The sequence below is a fragment of the Psittacula echo genome (genome assembly GCF_963264785.1).
Source record: "Psittacula echo genome assembly, chromosome: 23".
Lineage (NCBI taxonomy): Eukaryota > Metazoa > Chordata > Aves > Psittaciformes > Psittacidae > Psittacula > Psittacula echo.
The window spans coordinates 3,038,013-3,060,085 of record NC_137748.1 but is presented as its reverse complement, the minus strand read 5'-3'; the positions used below and the strand labels follow the sequence as shown (position 1 = coordinate 3,060,085).

Here is a 22,073-nt window from a genome sequence, read left to right as displayed (position 1 = left end):
AGGTGCAGTATTTTAGACTGACTGCCACACAACACAATTCCTTAAAATGAAGAACATGTGCCTCCCATTGGGACAAAAAAGATCAGTGCTTTGTAGGAACATCTGACCAAAAGGCACAGCACACCAGGGCAGTCTGAACACTGAACATACAGGGTCTGGAGTGTTATCAAGGGTTCCACAGCTCTTCCCAACATTAGAGATGTGTTATAAAGCACTGAGGAGCATCAGCTGCCTCAAGATGATGTCACCTGGAATGAAAGGCCTCCAGCTACTTCACAGGTCTCCCCAAGTGAAGTGTGCTGCTTTACAATACCCATCATCTCCTGAGCCTTCAAGAGCAGCTACCTTTGCAATTCAACTACATTTAGGTAAAAGCAAAAGCAGAGAATGTTTTCTGTGACTTTTCAGTACTGAATTGCCCAAAATAAATTCTGGCAATGCAGAGAATTAATTTCTAATGAACTTAGCACCTATCTCCAGCAGGACAGACAGCAGTGAGCTTCACACGGTGAGAAGTGGCTAAATCAGCGTGCCCTTGCGCTCATAGTGTAAATTACCCAGGGACCTAATATAACCTAAATTCATTCTCTTTGTCCTGCCACTTGTAGCTTGGCATGAGTATTTACCTGTAAAGACTCCTCAGTATGGGTCATAAATGGAACACGACATTGTGAATGGCAAAAGCCAAGGCTGCAGGTGATGCTGATCAACATCAGACCTCATGAGGATCTGTTCTTGGAAGTTTCTGATTTGACGTGTTTTATATGTTTGAGTTTTCAATAAAATCTAATCCCAACACTGACCTCTTGAAGTGACTGGCCAGGACTCCCACCAGCTCCCCAATCCTGCTGTCATTAGAGGGCTCTTTACTGAAGAGACAGACAATGAGATCCTTGTTGTCTTTTGTGTGGAAGACCACGAGCTGGTCCTTTCCGTTGGAGACACTCAATCCTATCAACTGTGAAGAAAAAGCAAGAACAATGTTATATACACTGATAGATCTTTGCGACTCGTCAGGCGCGTTTTTTCCTCTCCAAGATGCCCCCACTCGCTCTCAGCTTCTACTTCCACCCCAGAGCTCAGGGGACAGCAGCAGGCAGGTCCTCAGTACTGCTTCCACAAGCTGGAAGAGTCAAGGTGAAATAGCAGCAGGGTCTGCACTCCACAAAAAAGATGTGGACAGGTTGGAGAGGGTTCAGCTTGCTCTGCCAAGGGAAAACCAACAATAATCATGTATTTGGCCAACAACCACTTTCAAATTCACAAATGCAGCACTGGGAACACAGTGACATGCAGATGATAGAAAAATGAGTTCTACTGAAAGCCCAGACATCTTCATGAACAATGTCAGTTGCAAACCACACAAAGCTGGCAGGGGGGTTGGAACGAGATGATCTTAAGGTCCTTTCCAACCCTAACTATTCTATGATTCTATGATTCCAGTATTTCGGCATGGATTAAGTTCCTGGTGTTTGGACAAACTAAAAAGGAGTGGGGTTTAGGTTTGGGGTTGGTTTTTTTTGTGTTTGTTAGTAACTGCTCTTTGGCACATTAAAAGCTTTGTCTTCATCATTTCCCAAAGCCAATGCAGGGAATTTTGAGGAGTGGCAATCCAGGTATGCAGGCTACCCACATTCTCCGAAAAGTAGAGGTGCCAATACACCATTTTGTGGGAATCAAAGTCTTATTATTCCCTTCTTTATGAAAGAAACCTTCTATATCACCCCGCTGCCTGCATTGGAAAGGATATTAGCACAAATGAAGCTGGAGACTACTCACTCCTTTCAGAGGCATGAATCATACTCAGACACAGCCTGGATCCCTGTGTTTGCTTTAGCAGTCACAACATATTATGTCCAAGAAACCTGTTCCAGCTCTGGTTGTCTAACACACACCAGACAGCAGCGTCCTCCCAGAGAAGCACAATAGAACAGCACAGAGCAGTGCAGTGGATGAAACGCTACCCAAGAATCACTTGTACTTAGAATCATAGAATCCCAGACAGGTTTGGGCTGGAAGGGACCTTAAAGCTCATCCAGTTCCAACCCCTGCCACAGGGAGAAACAGCCACAGCTTCTCTGGGCACCCTGTGCCAGCGCCTCAGCACCCTCATAGGGAAGAGCTTCTGCCTAAGAGCTCATCTCAATCTCCCGTTTCAGTTTGAACCCATCACCCCTTGTCCTATCACTACAGTCCCTGATGAAGAGCCCCTCTCCAGCATCCTTGCAGCCCCCTTCAGACAGTGGAAGCTGCTCTGAGGTCTTCACACAGCTTCTCTTCTGCAGGCTGAACAGCCCCAGTGTTCTCAGCCTGGCTCCGTATGGAAGGTGCTCCAGTCCCTGAGTATCCTCATCTTTATCATGTTGTTGGTTTATTATCATAGCACAACAGCCTGTCTGAACTGCTGGTATCTGCTGTAACTGATCTCTGCAGAGACCTCCTGATACCAGTTGCATGATATTCCCAACACAGGTGGAGTTTATTCTCGACTGTTCATGCTATTTTGAGGTTAGGAAATACTTCAAAACCAAGCTACACTTCATGCTCAGATATTAACAGCTCCCTGGGTTTATAGTGTCCCTTAAAATTAATTTGCATGCTTAAATACCATCCTGTGAGCACAATAGCACCACAGGGACTACTGCCATTGACGTTTTAAATGTGCACCGAGTGTGAAAGATGAACAAGTTGAAATGGCTGGAGTTGAAAAGCCTATTTAAACATTAATTATTCAACAGAACTGTGTGAGGAGCCCAAGAGCCCTTGAAAATATTCCTGTTTCACCCTTCCCCATCAGACTCTCTGAACAAATAAACAGAACACAAAAGAAATCATTTCAGAGAAGGGGCTTATCTCAGTATTTACAAACACTCTTATTAACTCTGCTTGAAGATCAGGAGAAAACGCTCAGCAGCCACAGAACATCCTTTATTGTGCTCAGAGCAAAGGAGCTGCAAGATCCTTTCTGCTGCTCAGTCGCCTTTTAATTCCTTTCTGCCATTCTCCATTTTCTCTCCAGGTAATAAAAAAACCCTAACTGTCTGTTGGTATTTCTGAGGCAACTGCCAGAACACTTGGACACAGCAAACACCCCAAAGTAGCATTGTGATACAGCGAAATAGGGCTGAGAGGAAAGCTGTTGCTTTGTCATCGTTTGCACAGAATTCCAGATGCCTCAGACAGGACACAAAGCACCACAAGGCAGAGCCAGGGACCTGAGCAGCATTCCAGACTGTGCTTAAACCACGTACATGTCCCCATGGTTAAAGGACATGGGCACTGTAGTGCAGTTTCTTCAGATGAAAACAAGTTTATGGCCGTAACATACATCAGCTGACTGTCTCCAATGAGATTTCCATGGAAACACCATCCCTAAGGATGCTGCTGTGTTGACAGGGTGCTTTTGGAATGCTGACAGTGAATGGGCAGATGAATTTCAGCTGGGTTCACCTCTACATATCGGAAGGGCAACTCATCTTTCTCAGGGAACACATCTTTCTAGCAGGACATATTGGATACACTGATAAACATCACGACTGGAATAATTATAGCCCTCTGCTTCTCAAAACTCTTCCTATAAGTTCTAATAATTGTTCTTTCCCTGAAAAAGGAGGAATCTCTATGTCACTAACTGGCAGTGTACAGGTCCCTGTACACTGCAAAAGGATTGCCATGTGGGAAGGGATCAGGCATGCAGGAATATGGGAGTGTACAAGGCAGCTCATGAGGTGAAAGACAAAGTGTATTCAAATCAGTAAGTAACAAAATATAACAGGTAACTATGAAAAGGAATGAAAAACTGCATAACCTGCTCTAGTGGAAGGTGTCCCTGCCCATGGCAGGGTGTTGGAGCTGGATGAGCTTTAAGGTCCCTTCCAACCCAAACCAGGCTGGGATTCTATGAAATTTCCACTCTGGAATGTTATTCTGACACCTGTATGAGTCAATGAAAGGTCTTTTGGACCCGTCCCTCCCTACAAAGAAAGTACTCCAGGACCCGTTCACATCTGCTCAGGTGAAGGAAACTGTTCGGTCAAGAAGCCTTGTGGTAGGTTGCTGAAAGGAATAATTGCACGTGTACAAATAAAGCTGATTTACACCTATGGAAATGCAAGTATTCTAAAAGCAAGAAACCTTCTTGTACAGCCCACCAACAGGTTTGGTGCCAGAGGAAATGCAAAGTGGACAGCACCATACAGCCTGTGCTACAGCACTCTATATGAACGGATATTCTATATTATATGTATGTGTTTTGGGAAAAAACAACAATTACTAACATTTCTTTGCAACGGATATTTTATAGGTAACTTGCTCATTTCCTTTCATGTGTGAGGCCTTAAGGATTTCAGAGCAATCTGGGCTCATGCTGTCAGGGAAATGTACTCCAAAAAAGCTCCACCTTTAAGCCCCTCAGACACACAGGTAAAGCTGTGATACATACAGATGTCTCTATCATTACTAATGCAGGAAGCGAATTGCAGTGGCCTGGCCATTTTGGGTAAGAGTGAAGAAACTTAATAGACAGAAACTGCGATGGACAAAATCCCTCCTTGTCCACCCCAGTTCACTTTGACACTTCTCAAACCCCCCCCAGCCAGGAAAAGCACTCTGCTCAGAGCCTCTGGAGTTGAACAAGTCGTTTTGCACAAGTGAGAATCGGCCATTTAGCAGCAGAATCTGCTGATGCTTCTATCTTGCACAATTAAGAGACAATGTCAGTGGAACACATCAAATGAGGAGGATGACCTGCAGCTGCTGCCTGCCTGGCAGCAATGTCTGTTCAAAACAAGAGATGCTGCCAGGGAGAGAGACGTCGCTTTGCTACAGGCAGTGCTCTCGCTCGGGACAAGCGCGTCACTCCAGTGCACTGTGGTGGGTGACGGGTGCGTGGCCACCAAGGAGAGGACCAATAAAATCAACACTATGCATGCAGTCAGAGCAAATCCTTCACATTTCCAGACTGGATTTTACCATTACCCTAATCCCATCTCTGCTCTTTTAGCAAGAGTGGGATGTCACATTTGTTATTTCTCCAAATGCAAATATCCCAACAAATCTGTGTGCATTTTCCAAGCAACTCTGCCAGGTTCTGCAGGTTTAAGATAACAGTGGCAGTGTTACCTCAGGCTGAGGAAGACAAACAAGGAGTTGAACCCCCACTGCAGGATGCTGAAGAGCTAAGATGAAGTTTTCCCCCATCCCCCTTCCTCCCAGTGACAATCTGATGCTTTGTCACTGGCAGCTAAACTCTGCTACCCCGAAGGGCACATACCTCACTGTAATTCCAAACTTAGCTTTGACAAGCTTTACATTAAAAATGAACAAATACATTAAAAAAATCCAAACATGCCAGGAAGGATCAAACAAACCCCCAGAGACACAGAAACCGTGCCATGAGCTGCTGTGAAATGCTACCCCCCTTATGGGGCCAGGATCTTGCAGCACACAGCAAATAAAAACCAACAGAAGAATGAGCAGAAGACGGAGTAATAAATAGTTTGGTTTTCAGCCTTTATTTTATGCATTGAAATTAAAAGCTAATATGATGCATTGGTGTTGCAGTTAATTGCACTGTAACCAGTCTAAAGACATTAGATATATTAAAAAAAACCAAGGTCTTTTTCTGTTTTATGGGTATGAAAATGGAGCTAAGAAGTAGATGCACCCTCATGACTAAGACAGCCCAAGGATGAGGTTCCTCACTCCTTGTACTTACATTATAGAGGGGGATGGTCTTCATCACTTTGTACTGCTTCATAGGGTCCATCTTATACAGGTGTCGGTCCGTAATGAAGATTGCTCTGTCCTCCACCTTATTAAAGCGATTGACCTGCAAAGCAGCACATCTTCAGTCCCACTGATCACTGCAGGAACATGCAGAATAGAGCTCTACAGCAGTAAATATAACTCACGCAGCAAATGCACAAAACTCCCAGAGCTCTTCAACAGGTTTTCTCCACTGATTTCCAACCAGTGAACAGGGAAGAGGGATCCCATAATCCCATTTTACAACTAGAGAAATACAGTCTTGGGGAAGCAGCATTCCCAGGGTTACCCAGCAGAGCTGTTGGCAACCTTGGAAGATCCATGTCTTCAATCAGCTGAAGGACAGATGCTTTTCCTTAGCAGTGTTCAAACTGTATCTGTTTACCAGCAGACACCAAGCCCAGGCAGATGACTGCTGCTCCTACATTGTGTATGTGCCTTCATAACCCCAAAAGCACGATGCTAATAAACCACTATTCCCACCTTATGGAATTAGTGTGGTTGATTACAAAAACAGAACTGGGAGGAGCATGTTATGGCAGGAAACATACGGCAGTTTCATACCCTGGGGTCATGCCTTTGCTCATATCTCTTTTCTAACCACTGGTCATTTCAATGCCCCCCTTTCCATCTCAACTCATCCCAAATACTCCCTCAGGCTGCTGGTACCGCTTGGCTCCAGCAAGTGGGATTCTCACAGAGGAACACACATCTCACTAACATCCCAATTCATTTGTCCAGGAAATACTACACCAAAGGAGAACCTTTGATGCCATCAAGACTTTGAGCTGCCCCAAGAGGCCGGGTACCGAATAGGCACAAGGCAAGATGCAAAGCTTGTCTTTGTAATGTATTTTGTAATGTATTACTTGCCTCAGTAATGTATTTGTAAGTGAGAAAGTAGGACACGAACTAGAAATTGTTTTTCACTTCAGGCAAAACTGGAGTCATCGGTTTATCACATTCACAGAGAGAGTTATTAATCAACTGAGAAGGGTAGACAAGGGTGAGACGTGATGAAGGGAGGAACATAAATAGGATTTTCCTAGGTGGAGGCAGGAGACAACTAGAAAACTTAAATATTCTCAGGCAATAGGCAGCAGAGCGACAAAGTTCAGACCTGATAAAGGCAAAAAATGCAAATTGGAGAGTTCTATGACAGCTTTAAATTAGCAGCCCCAGCTCAGGAAAGCTAACTGCAGACGATTTTAGACAGTTCTAGATAGATCTTGGCACAAACATGTGAGGCAGCTGAAAACAAGCAAGGCATCAGCATGGGGAATAATGTCCTGGGTGAGACGGTCTCTCTGGGAATAGTTTGTGAAGTACCAGGATGGTGAACGTGGAGGAGACTACTGGTTCAGAGAAGGTGAAGAACATGACTGAGGGCCTGGAAAAGCTCACAATAAGAGACACCGAATAACTGGAGTTATTTTAGGAAGCTGATGAATGGGAGAGAAAAAAAAGAAAGGCTATGGAACACTGAATGGCCCAGAGGAAGAAGGTGAGGAGTGTCTGGTGCCACACATTGAGTTGTTTGAGCAGAGTAGCACAGGTTCCTCATGCCATAATTGGGGTGAGCAGCTTCCAACACACCATGTTCTGTGTCTTGGGAGTTTAAGCAAAGGCTCCTCCAGTGTGCGGGGCTGTGACCTCAGAGCCCACGCGGTGACTTCAGAGCTGATGCTGTGACCTCAGAGCTAATGCTGTCCCACCATGCTTCCCACACATGGCTTTTTATGATTGATTTTGAATATTTAAAGAGCCTGACAACACAGCCTGTTCACTGCTGTGATCCTGTTTGTTGCTCCTGTCTCCATCACAACATCCTGCCTGTTGTCCACGTCCAGCACAGAGCCCCTGGTGACAGTTCAGACAGTGCAACCAGAGCCCCCCAGCACAGGAGGACCCATCCTGGGGCCAGGAAGCACACACAGCCTTCACAAGACAATGTAATGTTGTAGTAGTTCTATAAGCTTGTTTTAAATTCCACTTCTTGTGGTTACCCATCGTTTTTAGTGTTCACACTCAGCAACAAATTCAGCTGAACAGCTACACAGAGGTACCAAAGGGAAAGGCTACCAGCTTACCTCACCTGAGAAGCAAATTCTCACTGCTCTACAACTCATGTCCTTTCCAGCTCTTTCCAAGCCATTGCTTCTGGTGCCTCATGCACCTATGGTGTATTTATGTATGCTGTGGGTTTAGAAGGAAATGGTCATGTTGGGAAGCAGCACAGAAGAGATTCGGACAAATGCCAGCACCATTGCAAATGCCACTACTCTTTTGATTTTGTAGGAGTGGAGACAGGCCTTATGTTCTCAGACACAGCTTCCACCCTTGTGGAGACCAGCCCTGCCTGGCATTATGTGCTCTGCACCTTCTGGGCATTTTTTATTTATATCTTTGTTGATCCAAATGAGAATCAGCCTTATTTTAGCTTCTTGACTAGCTGATGGGGGAAAATGAAGCAGAAAAACCTTCAAATGAGCTTTTCAGGTCGCTGCCTGGGGCCTTGAGACACTGTAGGGTACTGGCTTTGGAAGAGATGGTAATCTCAAGGGAGCTGGATGCCACAAATGACAAGGGAGAAAGTAGGAAGAAAAGCTCCCTCCCCTCCAAAAAGAGAAACTGTTGTTTCCTTGGTAATCCAACAAAATCTGGTGCTACACGCAAAATCCGCATTTGGTTTCCCAAGGCAAAATCCATGAAAATTTCCTTTGAAAACAATGAAGAGCACCACAATGTTCAGGAAAGATGGATTTTTCCATAGGCAGAGATGACCTGCTTCTACTATACCTACAAGGAGAAAGCAAGCACACACACCTCCCATCAGTGAGACTTTCAAGTCTCTTCACAGCCCTTCTACAAGAGCTATATAAGCTTCAGTCCAAACACATTCACCCGTTACTATTCAGCTCAAGCTGTTGAAATGAAGACCCTGTGCTCTCGAGCTAAAGAAAGTCTCACCAGCAGTTCCCAGTACTTCAAGAGCAGTTCCCTGGCTGGCAGGAGGTGGTGTCACCTCCTTGGCTTAGAACAACGTCAATCATCAGCTACAAAAAACCTGTCTCAAAGAATTTAACGGTTAACAAATATCTTAGAGGTCATAAGGTATGTTCTAGACATAAACAGGTTTAAATACGTGAACTCCAGGCTTAGCCTGTGTCTATTCCAACTGCCCAATGCTTATCCTTTTAATGCCTTTTCAAAGGAAGAGGTGTATTAGACTGCAATTATCTGAAAGATGGAAGACGGAGACTCCCTTTGCACAGAAACACATAGAAAAGACAAGGGGTGATGGGCACAAGTTACTCCTGGGGAGATTCCAACTGGAAACAAGAGGAAAATTGTTCACGATGAGAACGATCAGCCATTAGAATAATTTCGCCAGCAAAGTGGTGGACTTCCCAGTGTTGGACACTGTTCTGATTTGGCTGGATAGGGTGCTGGGCCATATACTCTAGGTCATGCTTTGCCTAGGAACGTTGGACCAGATGATCCCTGAGGTCCCTCCCAAACTCCCAAAAAGGGAAGAATTTAGCAATTGGAAGAAACTCCCCCTGTAGCACAGCACCAAAGGCTGACCCTCAGACTGCTGTTACTTTTGGGGTAAAAGACAGAATGCCTCAGCTTGTAGTTTTGACTAGAGAAACACCTTTGCTTCAAAAAGGCAGCTCAAGATAGAAATTGCTTTATGTGAAGAGCAAAAGAAGGTTAACGCTGTTCTCAGAGTAAAGAGTGTGCTCTTGTAGTCAGAGCACGGAGTCACTCACAGGCTCTGCAACAGTTTTCATTGTTGCTTAGTCTGCAAATCCCATGTTCAAATTTAAGGCATAATAGAATACGTTGAATATAATAAGGCGTTGGTTGGAAAGTGAAATGCTAAATCCTGAATGCCAAATCTTTGTCTTGTTAGCTTTCAAAGTTCAGGATTGTTTGTCTTCTACCCTCTGTTCACTTCAGGCTTGCCTGGATATTTCTTGTCCATACAAGAAGGAAGGCAAATGGTTCACTCAAATAGATATTATATCCAAGCATGGATTTGAAAGGGATCATTTGCTTTTGAGTTTAAACATGTAGATGGACTGAAATTGCCAGGCTTACACACATAAAGATCCTACAAAGTTGCAGACTTGTCCTCAACAGCAGCACTGAAATGATTCTATCTATTTGCTGGTGGAGAGGTGCTCCTACTGATTCTTTAAGGCCATCATTTTCCTAAAGGGGATGTTGTATTTTCCCTAAATTTAGCTGTATTTTTCTGTCCAGAAAACACAGATCATTAAGACCAAAGACCAAGAAAAGTATTAATGACTTCAAAGACTTGGGCACAATCGGGTTGTGGACGAGCAGCAGTTCTCAAGGCCAGGTTGGACAGGGCCTGGAGCAAGCTGCTCTAGTGGAAGGTGTCCCTTCCCATGGCAGAGGGTTGGAACTGGATGAGCTTTAGGGTCCCTTCAACCTAAACCAGTCTGGGATTGATTCCCCCCATGCCAACTCACCCATCACCCACCTTTGCTAATGATCTCAAAGGTATCCCTAACTAAGCAGGCAATGGGAGGATTAAGCCTGACCTCTGATAGAAGAAAGTGACCAACAATTTAACCTTTAAAAAGATCAAAAAAGAGACTATAAACCCCGCCAGACTGCAAGTCTAGAACCTCACAGTCTCTGCAGCGTTTTCTGATTTCAGCTGAGCTACACTTTTTAAGCACAATGGGAACCTGAAGCTTTCTTCCCCTCTGAATGCACCGAAAGTACCTCTCAGGCTCAGGAAGAAATCTCATTTATGGTAGGTAACATCTATTCCATCTCCAAACTGCTTTTATTATGGAAGTGCTGGGACACCGATGCAACAAGTCCCAGCAGAGAATGGATTTTTCCAGCAAAGTAACACAGTACCAGGATGGACAGAACAAGACCTGTTTGTGTGCTCAAGGATCTTCATATACCACAAGCAATAAAACCCCACTCAGACACTTGCCTAAAGGCAGGAGCTCTGTGCTTGCAGTTACTGACCAGGACAAGGTATGGATCTGTACTTCTGAAACCTGCCTTCCCCTGTGCTGGCACAGGAGACGGTCCTTCAGGGCTGATTCAGAACCAAATGAGAGAAACAGAAATGAAACTCTCACACCAGGTACATGTATATCATACACAAAGAGCCTGAGAAATTCCCTTCCCTGGCATTCCAAACCCATGCAAATCAACAACTCCTATGATGGCATCTTTAGGAAGTGAATACTGTATTTTTCCAATTACTCCAATTTATCTAGAGACAGCAACAACCTGGACCCAGTTCATTCAATGCATTAGAAGAGGAATTATTTTGTTTTCAGTCTGAGGTGAAAAAAGGCAAAAATTTCTCCTGTATCTCCTTGTCCCTAACGGAACAGTAAGAGATTTCTAATTTTATATGCACAAGTGCATTTATTCGTGCCTCTGACCTGGAGAGGCCACAGAAGCAACCCAAAGCAAGCACCCTTTGGTGCAATAGGTTCCAGGGTACATACCCATCATAAAATCACTGACACTGCTCCATGAATCTGCTTTGAACTGCTGCCTGTTAAAGCATCTCCAGGATTCCTCCCTCAACCTGGGCTTCCCAAGGTTTCAGCTTGATCACAAGAAGCTTCCCCAGGCAGCCCATGTGCCTGCAGACCACACACGTGCCCGTTACCTTGCGGACGTGACAGGAGAAGAGAACGTTCATGTACTTGTCCTTCCGTTTCAGCTCGTTGGCAACAGGGATGAAAGAGCCTGTGGTCTGAGGGTTGTCTGGCTTCTGGAAGAGCAAAGACAGGCACGTAACTCTTCTTGTTCACCACAAGTAATTGTGTTACATCCCTGCTGGCCCGAGGACTGCAGTTGCACTAGCTTGTCCAAAGGCTTCCTCCAGCTTCTGCCTCATCAAAGAGCTGCAGAGCATCTATTTGCTTCTGAAAGCAAGCCCTGAACAAAACAAACTGCTTAGAGGAAGGATGGAGTAAAAAGAAGCAATGCAACTTGCCTAGAGAGAACTTCTTTGTTCCTTTTCGTTTTACGTTATTTCTTAACGTCCCATTATATCTCATCCCTTATTATATCTTAGCTTTACATTGATTTCTTCCCTAGCTTTAGCCACTGAAGGGCCAGCTGATGGCATTACTCATTATCTTTTCATGCTGCTTGCAACACTTGAGCTAGGCTCAGCATTCAGGAAACCCACTCCTAGTGCAGTAGAAGTCAAAGATTCTGGAACTATATAAACCCATTTACAGGGGAAATTTCAAAGTACTTCTCCCCCTTCAAGAAACCAGTAGTCACTTTTCCAAGTGGCAGCCATGCAGTAGCAGTGGCAAGAATAGAATCCCAGAATCCCAGACTGGTTTGGGTTGGAAGCGACCTTAAAGCTCATCCAGTTCCAACACCCTGCCGTGAGCAGGGACACCTTCCACTAGGGCAGGTTGCTCATTTCCACCCTTTTAGCAACCTGAGCCCCAGCCACTGTGTTGATCACTTCGCTTGTACTCACCAGGGCGATGTAATTCCCCTCCCATGCTCTTTGTAAGCCAATATCAGCTCTGTGACCCTTCAGCACTTCCATGGCAGCAACCTTGGCCCTCAGTTGAGGTAGGACTTCTGGTGGGACGCTCCGGATGAGTTCACCTGCTCTCCACCTGCCATAGAACACCTGAATCAGTCCCACACACTATGGGGACCTCTCCCAGATCAGCACAAGAAGAACAGCCTCCGCCTACCAATGTCAGGGGGAAATGAAGTCCCTCCATTGCATTCATAAAGGTGAGAATGACAGTTACCATTTTAAAGTCACATAATATCATCTCTGACTCCTAACAGTTTTGGCTGGTACACTCCCCATCCCATATCCCGAAGCCAACTACTGGCACATCTATTTGCAATAAAGCTCTTGAAAGCCCATTTTTTTGGCTCATATACAACATCATTCTCCTCTAATAGCTGAATGCGGTCCTACAATAGAAACCTAACCACCTGTAACAGGGAACAGGGCAGGGCAGCCCATCCATTACTCCATACCACACTCCAGCCTTCAGCAGCAACACCAGGTCTCCAGGATTAATGCTATGGAAAGCCTTTTAGCAACTAAAATGTTGTAGTTATGGTAATTGAGCTTATTCTGAAAGCAGATAGGCTGTGGATGGCTTTCAAGAGACGGCTGGGGAAAAAAAACAAGGCTGACTTGATCTAGTGCTGGTGATAATTCCCCTTCAAGCAGATAGCTGGACTGAAGATCTCTAGAGGCCCCATCCAACCAACATTTTTCCTGTTCAGCAACTTCCAGAAGTTGTCATTTTTCAAACTGGAATTGTAACTCCTTTGCCTACAACTTACCAGAGACAAAGTCACCAGCTTTCAGATATCAGGTTGTAATAAAGGCATAAAATATTTTTATTTTATAGAATGGAATATGGGTGAACAGGGGAATATTGCTTGTTCTGCTGCAGAAAAACACTGGCTTACTATAAGAATTCTCCAGGAAGCCAAGATTCCTTTTCTGCTCCCCCTCATTTAACAGCACCAGCTCCTTTCTTTCAAAACCAACCAGAAAGGGGCCAAGGAAGGAAATACAATGCCCATCCTGACTAAATCTTTGAAAGAGAGTAATTACTTGTGTGCTCAAGGGTACCAAAAGCCACGGACATCTTCATCTGTGACATCCAGTTAATGTTCTTCGGTCATTTTTCCAACTTTCCTGAAACAAGCAGTAGCTGCTTCTCCTCTAGGTTAGACTGAAAAGACAAGAGGTTCCCTTTGTACCTATGGTAAATGGTCTGAAGTGCCTCTTCAAACCGGCGCAGCACCTTGGGTGGGGTGGGCCATGGCACGTGCTTCCCGTAGTCCTTCATCTGCCTCACATTGTGGAAGCGCCGCGCAACCTCCCGGATGTAGGATTTCACTTTGTAGCGGCGGTAATACTTGAGGATGGTGAGGGCAGCCTTTGTCCTCTTGTAGCGAAGGCGAGCCAAAGTGCCCCTCCAAACCTGGGAGCAGGGAGAAACACCTTTAGCAATGAAAGGCAGGGCAATTTTTCCTTTCTGGACTCTTATTCTGCCAAAATCCATCAATATGTTAGTTTTATTGTCAAGACAGTGACCTCTCTGTGTCCATCAAATGCAGTTAAAACGTCACTGAGAAAACACTGCCGTGTACCCAGAAATAATTTTAACTCTGAAAAAAAAAAATAATTGCTTTGAAAATAGTTTGGGGAATATCTATTCTGGCCATGCACTGAAAAGCAAGTAAATAGGCAAATGATACTACAGTGATATCCTCCCAGCTTGCTGCATGCAAAGTTGCTGCAAGTCATCTTTGTGCCTGGAAAGCACCAAAGGCAGAGAGCATCCATGTTACAAGAGCCTATAGGGGCAGGACAAGAAGAATGGCTTTAACCTGCCAGAGAGGAGATTGAGATGAGCTCCAAAACCCCTCTCCAGCTTCCTTGTCGGCCCCTTTAGGTATTGGAAGGTGTGGACTGGTACTAAAAATCTCAACACCACATGCATGTAAAATAATATGTAACATTTCCTTATTTATTCTTTGGAATCATTGGACAGTTTGAGGGAAAGCAGCATCCTCTGCATCACACATGCTGTTCTTAGTAGTCACTTTTAGCACACTCAATTATAACTGTGGTTTAGTTCTATATAAGCTCCATATCATAAAGAGATACAAGAACTTTGCCATACAAAGCTCAGGGCTTCCTGAAGCCACAAGCTAAAACCAACTTGCACGGTGCAAAGATTTCACCCAAAGTGCATGAGGCTGATTAAAATCTAAGCACTTCCAGGCCCGAGGGCAGATTTATAAACTGTATGGATGAGACTGAATCAGCAACTAGGATAAAATAACTGAACACCTAAAGAGCACCAAAGTAATTTGTGCCCTTTTTAAAAGAAAAGGGAAGATAACTTGGATTGCTTGAGACATTTGAACAGCCTCAAGAGTCACTGTACCTCAAGGAAAGTGTGGTCAGTAAACAAGATAAACTGGGTAAAAAACGTACTGCCAGCTTCTCATGGTTTCATTTATGAAGAACAGAAATGAGGAACAAAGGGTTCCAGTGGTAGCTGAGCAGTCTTCCGAATGTTACAAAGGAGCTCAAGACAAAAACTGGCACGGTAAATTTGTGTAAGCTGTTGAAGGCTTTGTAGAGCTTCACTTCTGTCAGTTCTCTCCCAAAACATTTTGAATCATTTTATAGATACAGAACAAGGTCTTGATTTTGCTTCCTTGTGCTGGAAGCAGGCATGCTCTTGAGGAAAGGCTCTTGCTGTGGTTATTCTTTACACCAGTCAGACCCCTGGAGAGCAAAGGCACAGTAACAGATCACCCCGATGTATCAGCTGCATCGCTGCAGAATGTGGCTTCCCAGCAGGAAGTGTCACAGTTGCTCCAAACACCAGCCTTCCAAATCCAATTATCCAGCCGAGGCATGCCCCTTGGCTGCATGCGAGCACTGCATTGTTCACGAAAAGCCTGTCCTCAAATCAAGTTGTCATAACTGGATAACCTCACTCCGAGTAAGGCCCTTCCTAACAGCCACAATAGCAGCACCTCCCAAAAGAGAGCCAAAGAGGAGAACTTCTCCGAGAGAACGGGGTACAAATACCTTTAAATTTGACTGTCTTCCTGGCTTGGTGTTTTCCTTTTGAAGCCCAGGCTCATCTGTGCCCTCACCAGCTCACATCCCTGCCATGCCCCCTCCAGAGAAAATTTCCCCATGAAAACAATGTAAGAGAGAACAGAAAACAAGCACATGGACGCTGCAGAGCACAGGGAAAACCAGCAGGCCAGCCTGGAATGCCGAGATCACCTCACTGTAGTTCTTCCATGGCAAAAAGGATAATCTACATTTGACCTAAATGCTGCAATCTCTGCGTGTGGGGAAGAAAACCCACCCAGCATACAAGTGTAACATATGAGGGAGCAAATAAACGCCCAGGATGCAGCAAACAAACCCAGCTCATCTAAATTAAACACCAGGGTTATATTTTTTGAGCAGTTCTGCAGCTAACTAAACCTTGGAAAACTATTTCATGCTTGCTGGAACACGGCACACCTCCTCCCACTGGGCCTCCTTCACACTAGCCTCAGCTGCTGCGTGATCAATATTTCATGCTGCCCTAGCACAAGCTGCCCTCTAGGCATCCAAACTGCAAAGAATAAACCAAAACCCAGCTAGAAATGCACACAGGCATGAACCTTCCCGCACAGCTTTAAAGGAGCTCAAACAGGAAAGGTTATGAAATATTTAAGTCAATAGTGCAGCGCAGAAGCTGCACTAGGGCTGCCCCAGGCTCCTTGGAGGCACTGCACTCTAACTGCTCAAAGCTGAAGCAGGCTTTAATCAGACTATTGCTGATTGCCTTTTGAAAGGGGTCACCTCCTTGCAGAGCACGGATAGGATGGAGCAGCAGATGTTCACCCACAGCACCCACCACCCTGCCCACCCGTGACTTGTGAGCTGTGTTTTCCCAGTTCGAACCAGTTCACATTCCAGCAAAGGTCTGAGGCAAGCTGGTTTAAATCAAAGCCTCCCCACTCTCACAGATCACATCACAGAGCACGTAAACGGCGAGTGGGAAGAGCTGCTTCATTTACTAAAACCTATTTTCTCTTTTCACATGACTCAGCTGAAAAATCTTCATTCTATAGCTCTGCTTAAGAGAAACAATATTCCCTAAGCCAGGAAAGAGAGAATGGTCCCACTCGGAGATTAATTAGATTGTACTGACAGGACGTGTCCAATAACACACAAAGGACGGTGTTGTGAGCAAGCGGCACATGTGAGCCCCGTGCACACTCCCGCCGTGCTGCTGCAGAGCCACTGGGCTTTCTCCTGCAGCACCTTCTGCTGCTCCACAGCGGCTGCAGCCAATGTGCTGCTGCTCCCAGCCTCCTGCCAGGCCAAACCTGAGCTGCTGCTGCTGCAGCTCAGCCTGAAAGCCTCCAGAAAACCCTTCACCACCCTACTCATGTGAGTTTCCAGGTCCATTTGGTGACTCTAGCAATGCCCTGTTGGCAGTGCCCTACTGTCCTGACAAAGGGCACTCACCCCATGGCTCCATCGTGGTGGCACTCTACAGAGTATCTTGCGTCTGGCAATGAACAGGGAACGAAGATGCTGGGAGAAAGGAGGTAGCTTTAGATGAACAGATGGAGAGAACTACCAAAGCTCCTGTATTAGGGAAGTAAATGTTGCAATGACCAGAACAACACTGCTGCTATTAGAAGGCAGGAACCTTCTCTCATCCCCTGAAAACTCCAGGTACAGTTTTTCATGCTGAAGATATCAAATACAGGTCATATCACCATCTTCAGTGTTTACTGCTCGTAAAGACCACAAGGACAATGAGAAGCAAAAACCAAACTCCAAACATGGAGCAGTTAAGTAAGCTAGGACACTTCATCTCTGTGGGAAGAAAAGACTTCGGAGGGGATGGGGCAGACGTTCATGAAGCCCTGCATGAGGGGAGGCAAGCAGCATGGGAGAAGCAGTCCATCAGTTTGCTGAGAGATCAGCTTGGCCATAAAGCAACTGGCACTGTCAACACAGGGGATGCATTCAGTTCTCCATTTTACTTGGTCCTTCACAACACCCACTGCTCCCCTGGAAGGAGCAACTTCTCCCTGCCAAAGCCTCTCAAGATCACAGCCTCAGTTCACACTACAAATCCACATGGAATTATATACCTATTTCCACTTACATTCAGAACTTCACAGTTCCCTCAGGATGGTCAATGCCCGAGTCCGGGTGGCAAACACATTGCATCACCTTTTATTTGGGTCACTGAACAAAACCCACATCAGATTGCTACTACCCATCCATAATTTGACATGGAAACGCCTTCTTTGTCAGAGCAAAAGCTTCTCCTTTGTGGTTAGTGCTTCTCCCCACACTGTGCTTCAAGGACTCATGGGGCTGAGGAGAAACATTACATGATGACAAGTCAGCCACGGTGCTCTCTCTGCTCTTCCCTGCTGGGGCTGGAGAACGTTGCCATGGAAATCGCAGCTGCGAGTGACAGCTCTTGGGATCGAAGCTGCTGCAGACCCTGCATGGGGATGGGATGGAGATACCACTCGGCCACGGTGGGACAGCCATGCTGTGTGGCTCTCTCTGGCTGCACCGCATGGACCCCCAGGGCTGGGAGGGCTTCTGGGAGCTCTGGCAAGGAGGTACTGGGCTGCAGGGCAGAGACAAGTGCTGCTTCCTCTGCATTAGGCAGCAGAGATTTAGTGAAGCGATTACCATCCGCAGCTGTAGTGCTCTGATAAAATTACACTGAAATAGTGCACTAAATTATATTGACAAGATACATCATCTTTGCATTCTGCACGTGCTGGCTGAGCTCTTTTCCTTGAACAAAGCACTGCTCTGCAAAGCTAATGAATCTGTGGGAACGTTTCCAAGGGCAGAAAAAAGCAAAGGAGGTTTATGGCAGCTTTATTTGATTTTATTTTCATCATTAACATTAGAGCTGCTCCATTTGCATTCATGAAGGAGATCATAGAGATGGCAAGACCATAAGTATAGTAAATAAACTCAAATGCAGAACACAAAATGCAGAGATGTTCTCAGCTGGTGCTCCTAAAATGACCACTCGATTTGACTCCAGCAGTGCAGTCTCCACTGCCATATGGGTTTGCTAATACTGGACACAGCTCTCACTTGGTAAATTCTCCTGGAGCCAGCAAGTTGCCACAGTTAAATCACATCTGCTTACTGACTGGGTTTGGTCTGAACTAAAATGACAGCCTGGAATCCCACTAACATTTGATCACAGAAGAAAAAGGAGTATTGAAGATAAATCTAAAGGAGGAGCCATTTAGGAGATGTGGAACAAAGGAAAGTAAAATTATCTCCTTCCCCTGGAAGTCAGTTTTAATTCAATTTAACCAAACTCATAAGCAGCCAGCTCTTATCATCATTAAACAAAGGAACCAGCATCATGTTAAGGGTTAAGGGTTACTCACATGATGAAGCTCTTCAGATAATTACTGAATCTCTCTTTGAAAGGCTTGTGATTCGTATGACAGCAATAAAGCCCTTAATATATGTAATTAGAAACGAAGACGTTTAAAGAAATGTAGACATTTAAAGCTACCAAGAAACAGAACCACTAAATGCAGATTCTTCTTCCATTTAAAATCATTCCTGTGCAGACAAACGTTCCTGGAGCCCAGCCTGCGATCAGCTGCTTCGAAGGCTACGCCTTACATCTTCCCTCAGTTTTTATCACACAAGTGCCTATTGTAACAACACATTTTATCTCCAGTTGTCTTTTTCTTTTCCTAAATTCAAATGCAACAGAAAGCTCAATTATTTTTCTTAGAAGACCAGTTTAAACCCTTTCCTTTGCGATGGAATCACAGTTTGCCTCACTCAGCCTCTGTTGCTATAAGCAAAACTAAAGGGAAAAGGAGCATGAATTAAATTTCCATGTATGTTTTCAATGAAAAATTGAAAGCAGGTAGTGAACAGAAATGAAGATACAGGCAAAACTGCCCGGAGGTTTGCAGAGCACAGAGAAGGCCTCTTCACATCCTTACCCTGAATTGATTTTGCATTGTGTTGATTGTTCCTTTTGCAGCACTGCCAGTCTTCAACTGCCCCATCTACTGGCAGCAGAACGTGGCGGGTGCACGAGCGCAGGAGTGACCTGACACTGCTGAGAACGAGATCTAACAGTAAATCCGGAAGACCACAGAAAGTGGAAAGAAAATGGAAGCATTTTCCAGATTTAACACGGCACAAGGTCTCTAACTACATACTTATGGCCATAACCCAATGCCCGCTCCTTGGTTGATGAGCTATGTGGTGAGCATTTCCTCATTCATGAGTGTTTCTTGGCTTTAGTTGCAAGCTCCAGGACTCTGAAGAGCTCCTCTCCATCACTCTGCAAAGACCGCAGAGCCTCGCTGAAGATTGTTCAGTATGAACAGAGACGCAAGTGAACCACAGCGGGCTTCAGCTCCAGAAAAGGAGCTCTGGACACTTCGCTTTCTTCAAAGTCCTCAGTATCTTGAGCATTTGCCTTTTCCCCACAGATCTTTAATCAGGCAAATTAGAATCTCCCAGAGGACAAAAAGATGGTGCTACCTGTCCTGTTTCAATAGTTTTGGCAGAAGAGAAAGATGCCTCCAAGCAGAGTTTTATTAGTCTCTCCACTCCAGGGAGAGGAGAACACAAAGCAAGGAGGTGTGGAAGCAACAGGACAACAGGCACCAGCAATTTAACTTTTGTCACTTTTGTTGATTGTGGAACAAGAGAAACCCCAAAAGCACTGTAGTTATTCTATCTAGACCCCAGCATGTCCGATGTCACACAAAACCACTATAGCAAAGTCCCTCACAGAGCCAGAGCTGATCCGTAATCCCTACCCAGGTACTTATACAGGCAAAAATCTTCAGCCCTGCTCTCCTCCAAGGTTGCTGAGCCCAGATCACAGCCCAGACCACACAATTCTGAAGCTGCCATCTAAAGAAGAGGCCAGCAGACTCACAGAAACTGGCGTGTTGCTGTGACATCGTGCCTTATACTGTTTGGTGGCTTTTAGCTGAAGGAGGAGCTCAGTGCTCACCTTGCAGCGAGCCATCATCCGTTTTACAGCACAGCCAGGCTGGGCCTTTCAAATCATTCTTCAGTAACTGCACCTTTCACTTGCAGCAAAGGTCACCTCTCAATTCCTCAGGCATTTAATATGAAAACCAGGGTCACCTGGGAGCAAGGTGTCCCCCCCGCAGCTTTATTCAAGCAGGAATTCATTAGCTTGCTCATACCAGCACTGGAAGAAAGAGAGACTCCAGATTAATGGCATAACCCAGTGACCTTGCTGAATGAGGCAAATGAGACCAACCTGCTTAGAAAAGTGGCTGCAGACGGGGAACTCCTCCTGAGAAACCAGAGTGTAGTGGAACTGCAGCTAACAGTCCAGAAGAACCTACCAGAGGTGTTTGAGAGGGGTCCCACAGAGCAGACCCATTGCACTCCAAAATAATAAGACAGAATAAGCTTTTGGAGAAGCATGCTGCCATTTCCAGGGAAGAGACCTGGAATTCAGTCTTCCAGTACCTAAAGGGGCTACAAGAAACCTGGAGAGGGGCTTTGGGTAAGGGTCTGTAGGGACAGGCCAAGGGGAATGGCTTTAACCTGCCAGAGGGGAGACTGAGCTGAGCTCTTAGGCAGAAGCTCTTCCCTGTGAGGGTGCTGAGGCGCTGGCACAGGGTGCTGAGAGGAGCTGTGGCTGCCCCATCCCTGGCAGTGTTCAAGGCCAGGTTGGACACAGGGGCTTGGAGCAAGCTGCTCCAGTGGAAGGGGTCCCTGCCCGTGGCAGGGAGTTGAAGCTGAAGGAGATTTAAGGTCCCTTCCGACTCAAACCAGTCTGGGATTCCATGAAAAGGAATCAGACCAAATACCTGGTAAACACAAGAAATGTGTTTCACAAAACTATTAAAGCTTGTAGCAGGCAAATTCTCCTTCAGGGTCTCTTCACCAAAAGCGATTCAGGTTTAGGGAGTTTGTGTAAGTTTACACTAACTGCACAGATTTAGAGCACACTTTTTCTCTGTGAACTTTTTATACCCATCTGTCAGCAGTTTCTATTTCTGGTGGGCAAAAAGGGTTTCAGAAGTCTTCTTGTTTCCTGAGTTCCAAGATTGACAAAGAAAAAAGCCATTTTAAGAAACAGGTTTCTAAAAATCTTGCACTAGCCAACAGTCCCTGCTAATGACAGAGTCAGTTCCACCATTTCCGTGGCTCTGAAAGTCAGAAGCTGTTGCTCTTTACCAAACAGATCACACTCATAGAGAATGCAGTTTCAGCAAGTACTAAAAGCAGCTCTTGTACTTCTATCCCTCTGGTGTATGCTGGTTTTGAGGTTACAAAAACCAGCTTCTATTTGTTGTGGCCCCAAAAAGCACCTCCATGATTTCAGAGCTGGCCAAGTCACAACAAACTCCCGTGGCTCAGAACAGTCCCTTCTAAGCAGCCTCACAATGTGTTTGCCCTGAGGTCACAGAACGTAAAACTGCTTAAGGGTAAAACCAGGAACATCTTGAGCTCAAATCCCATGGTCAGAGGGGAAAGACAATCACACAGGTCCTGATGTGCATTGCCTGAGGTGTCTTACCCTTTGTAATGCTAAGGAACTTCTATTTTCTGTCACCCTTTCACCCAAGCTGCTGAGGCAGCTTTCCCAGAGCCTGTGCAGCAGTGTCTTCGCTTGTTTCTGTGCTGTAACTCCTCAACTCACACCTGCAACCTCCATACTGCACGTTAT

The 22,073-nt window shown here is 45.4% G+C and overlaps 1 protein-coding gene across 1 annotated transcript in view; it reads right to left on the bottom strand.

Annotated features, from left to right (window-relative positions):
- MYO1D (myosin ID) overlaps positions 1-22,073 on the bottom strand; it is a gene marked incomplete at both ends in the record, with an annotated part of 109,390 nt that overhangs the window by 35,276 nt on the left and 52,041 nt on the right. Inside the window, 5 exons of the mRNA XM_080633281.1 lie at positions 804-958; positions 5,717-5,830; positions 11,450-11,554; positions 12,284-12,428; positions 13,549-13,772. Coding sequence (XP_080489407.1) covers positions 804-958; positions 5,717-5,830; positions 11,450-11,554; positions 12,284-12,428; positions 13,549-13,772 — 743 coding nt within the window. The remainder of the gene's footprint in view (positions 1-803; positions 959-5,716; positions 5,831-11,449; positions 11,555-12,283; positions 12,429-13,548; positions 13,773-22,073) is intronic.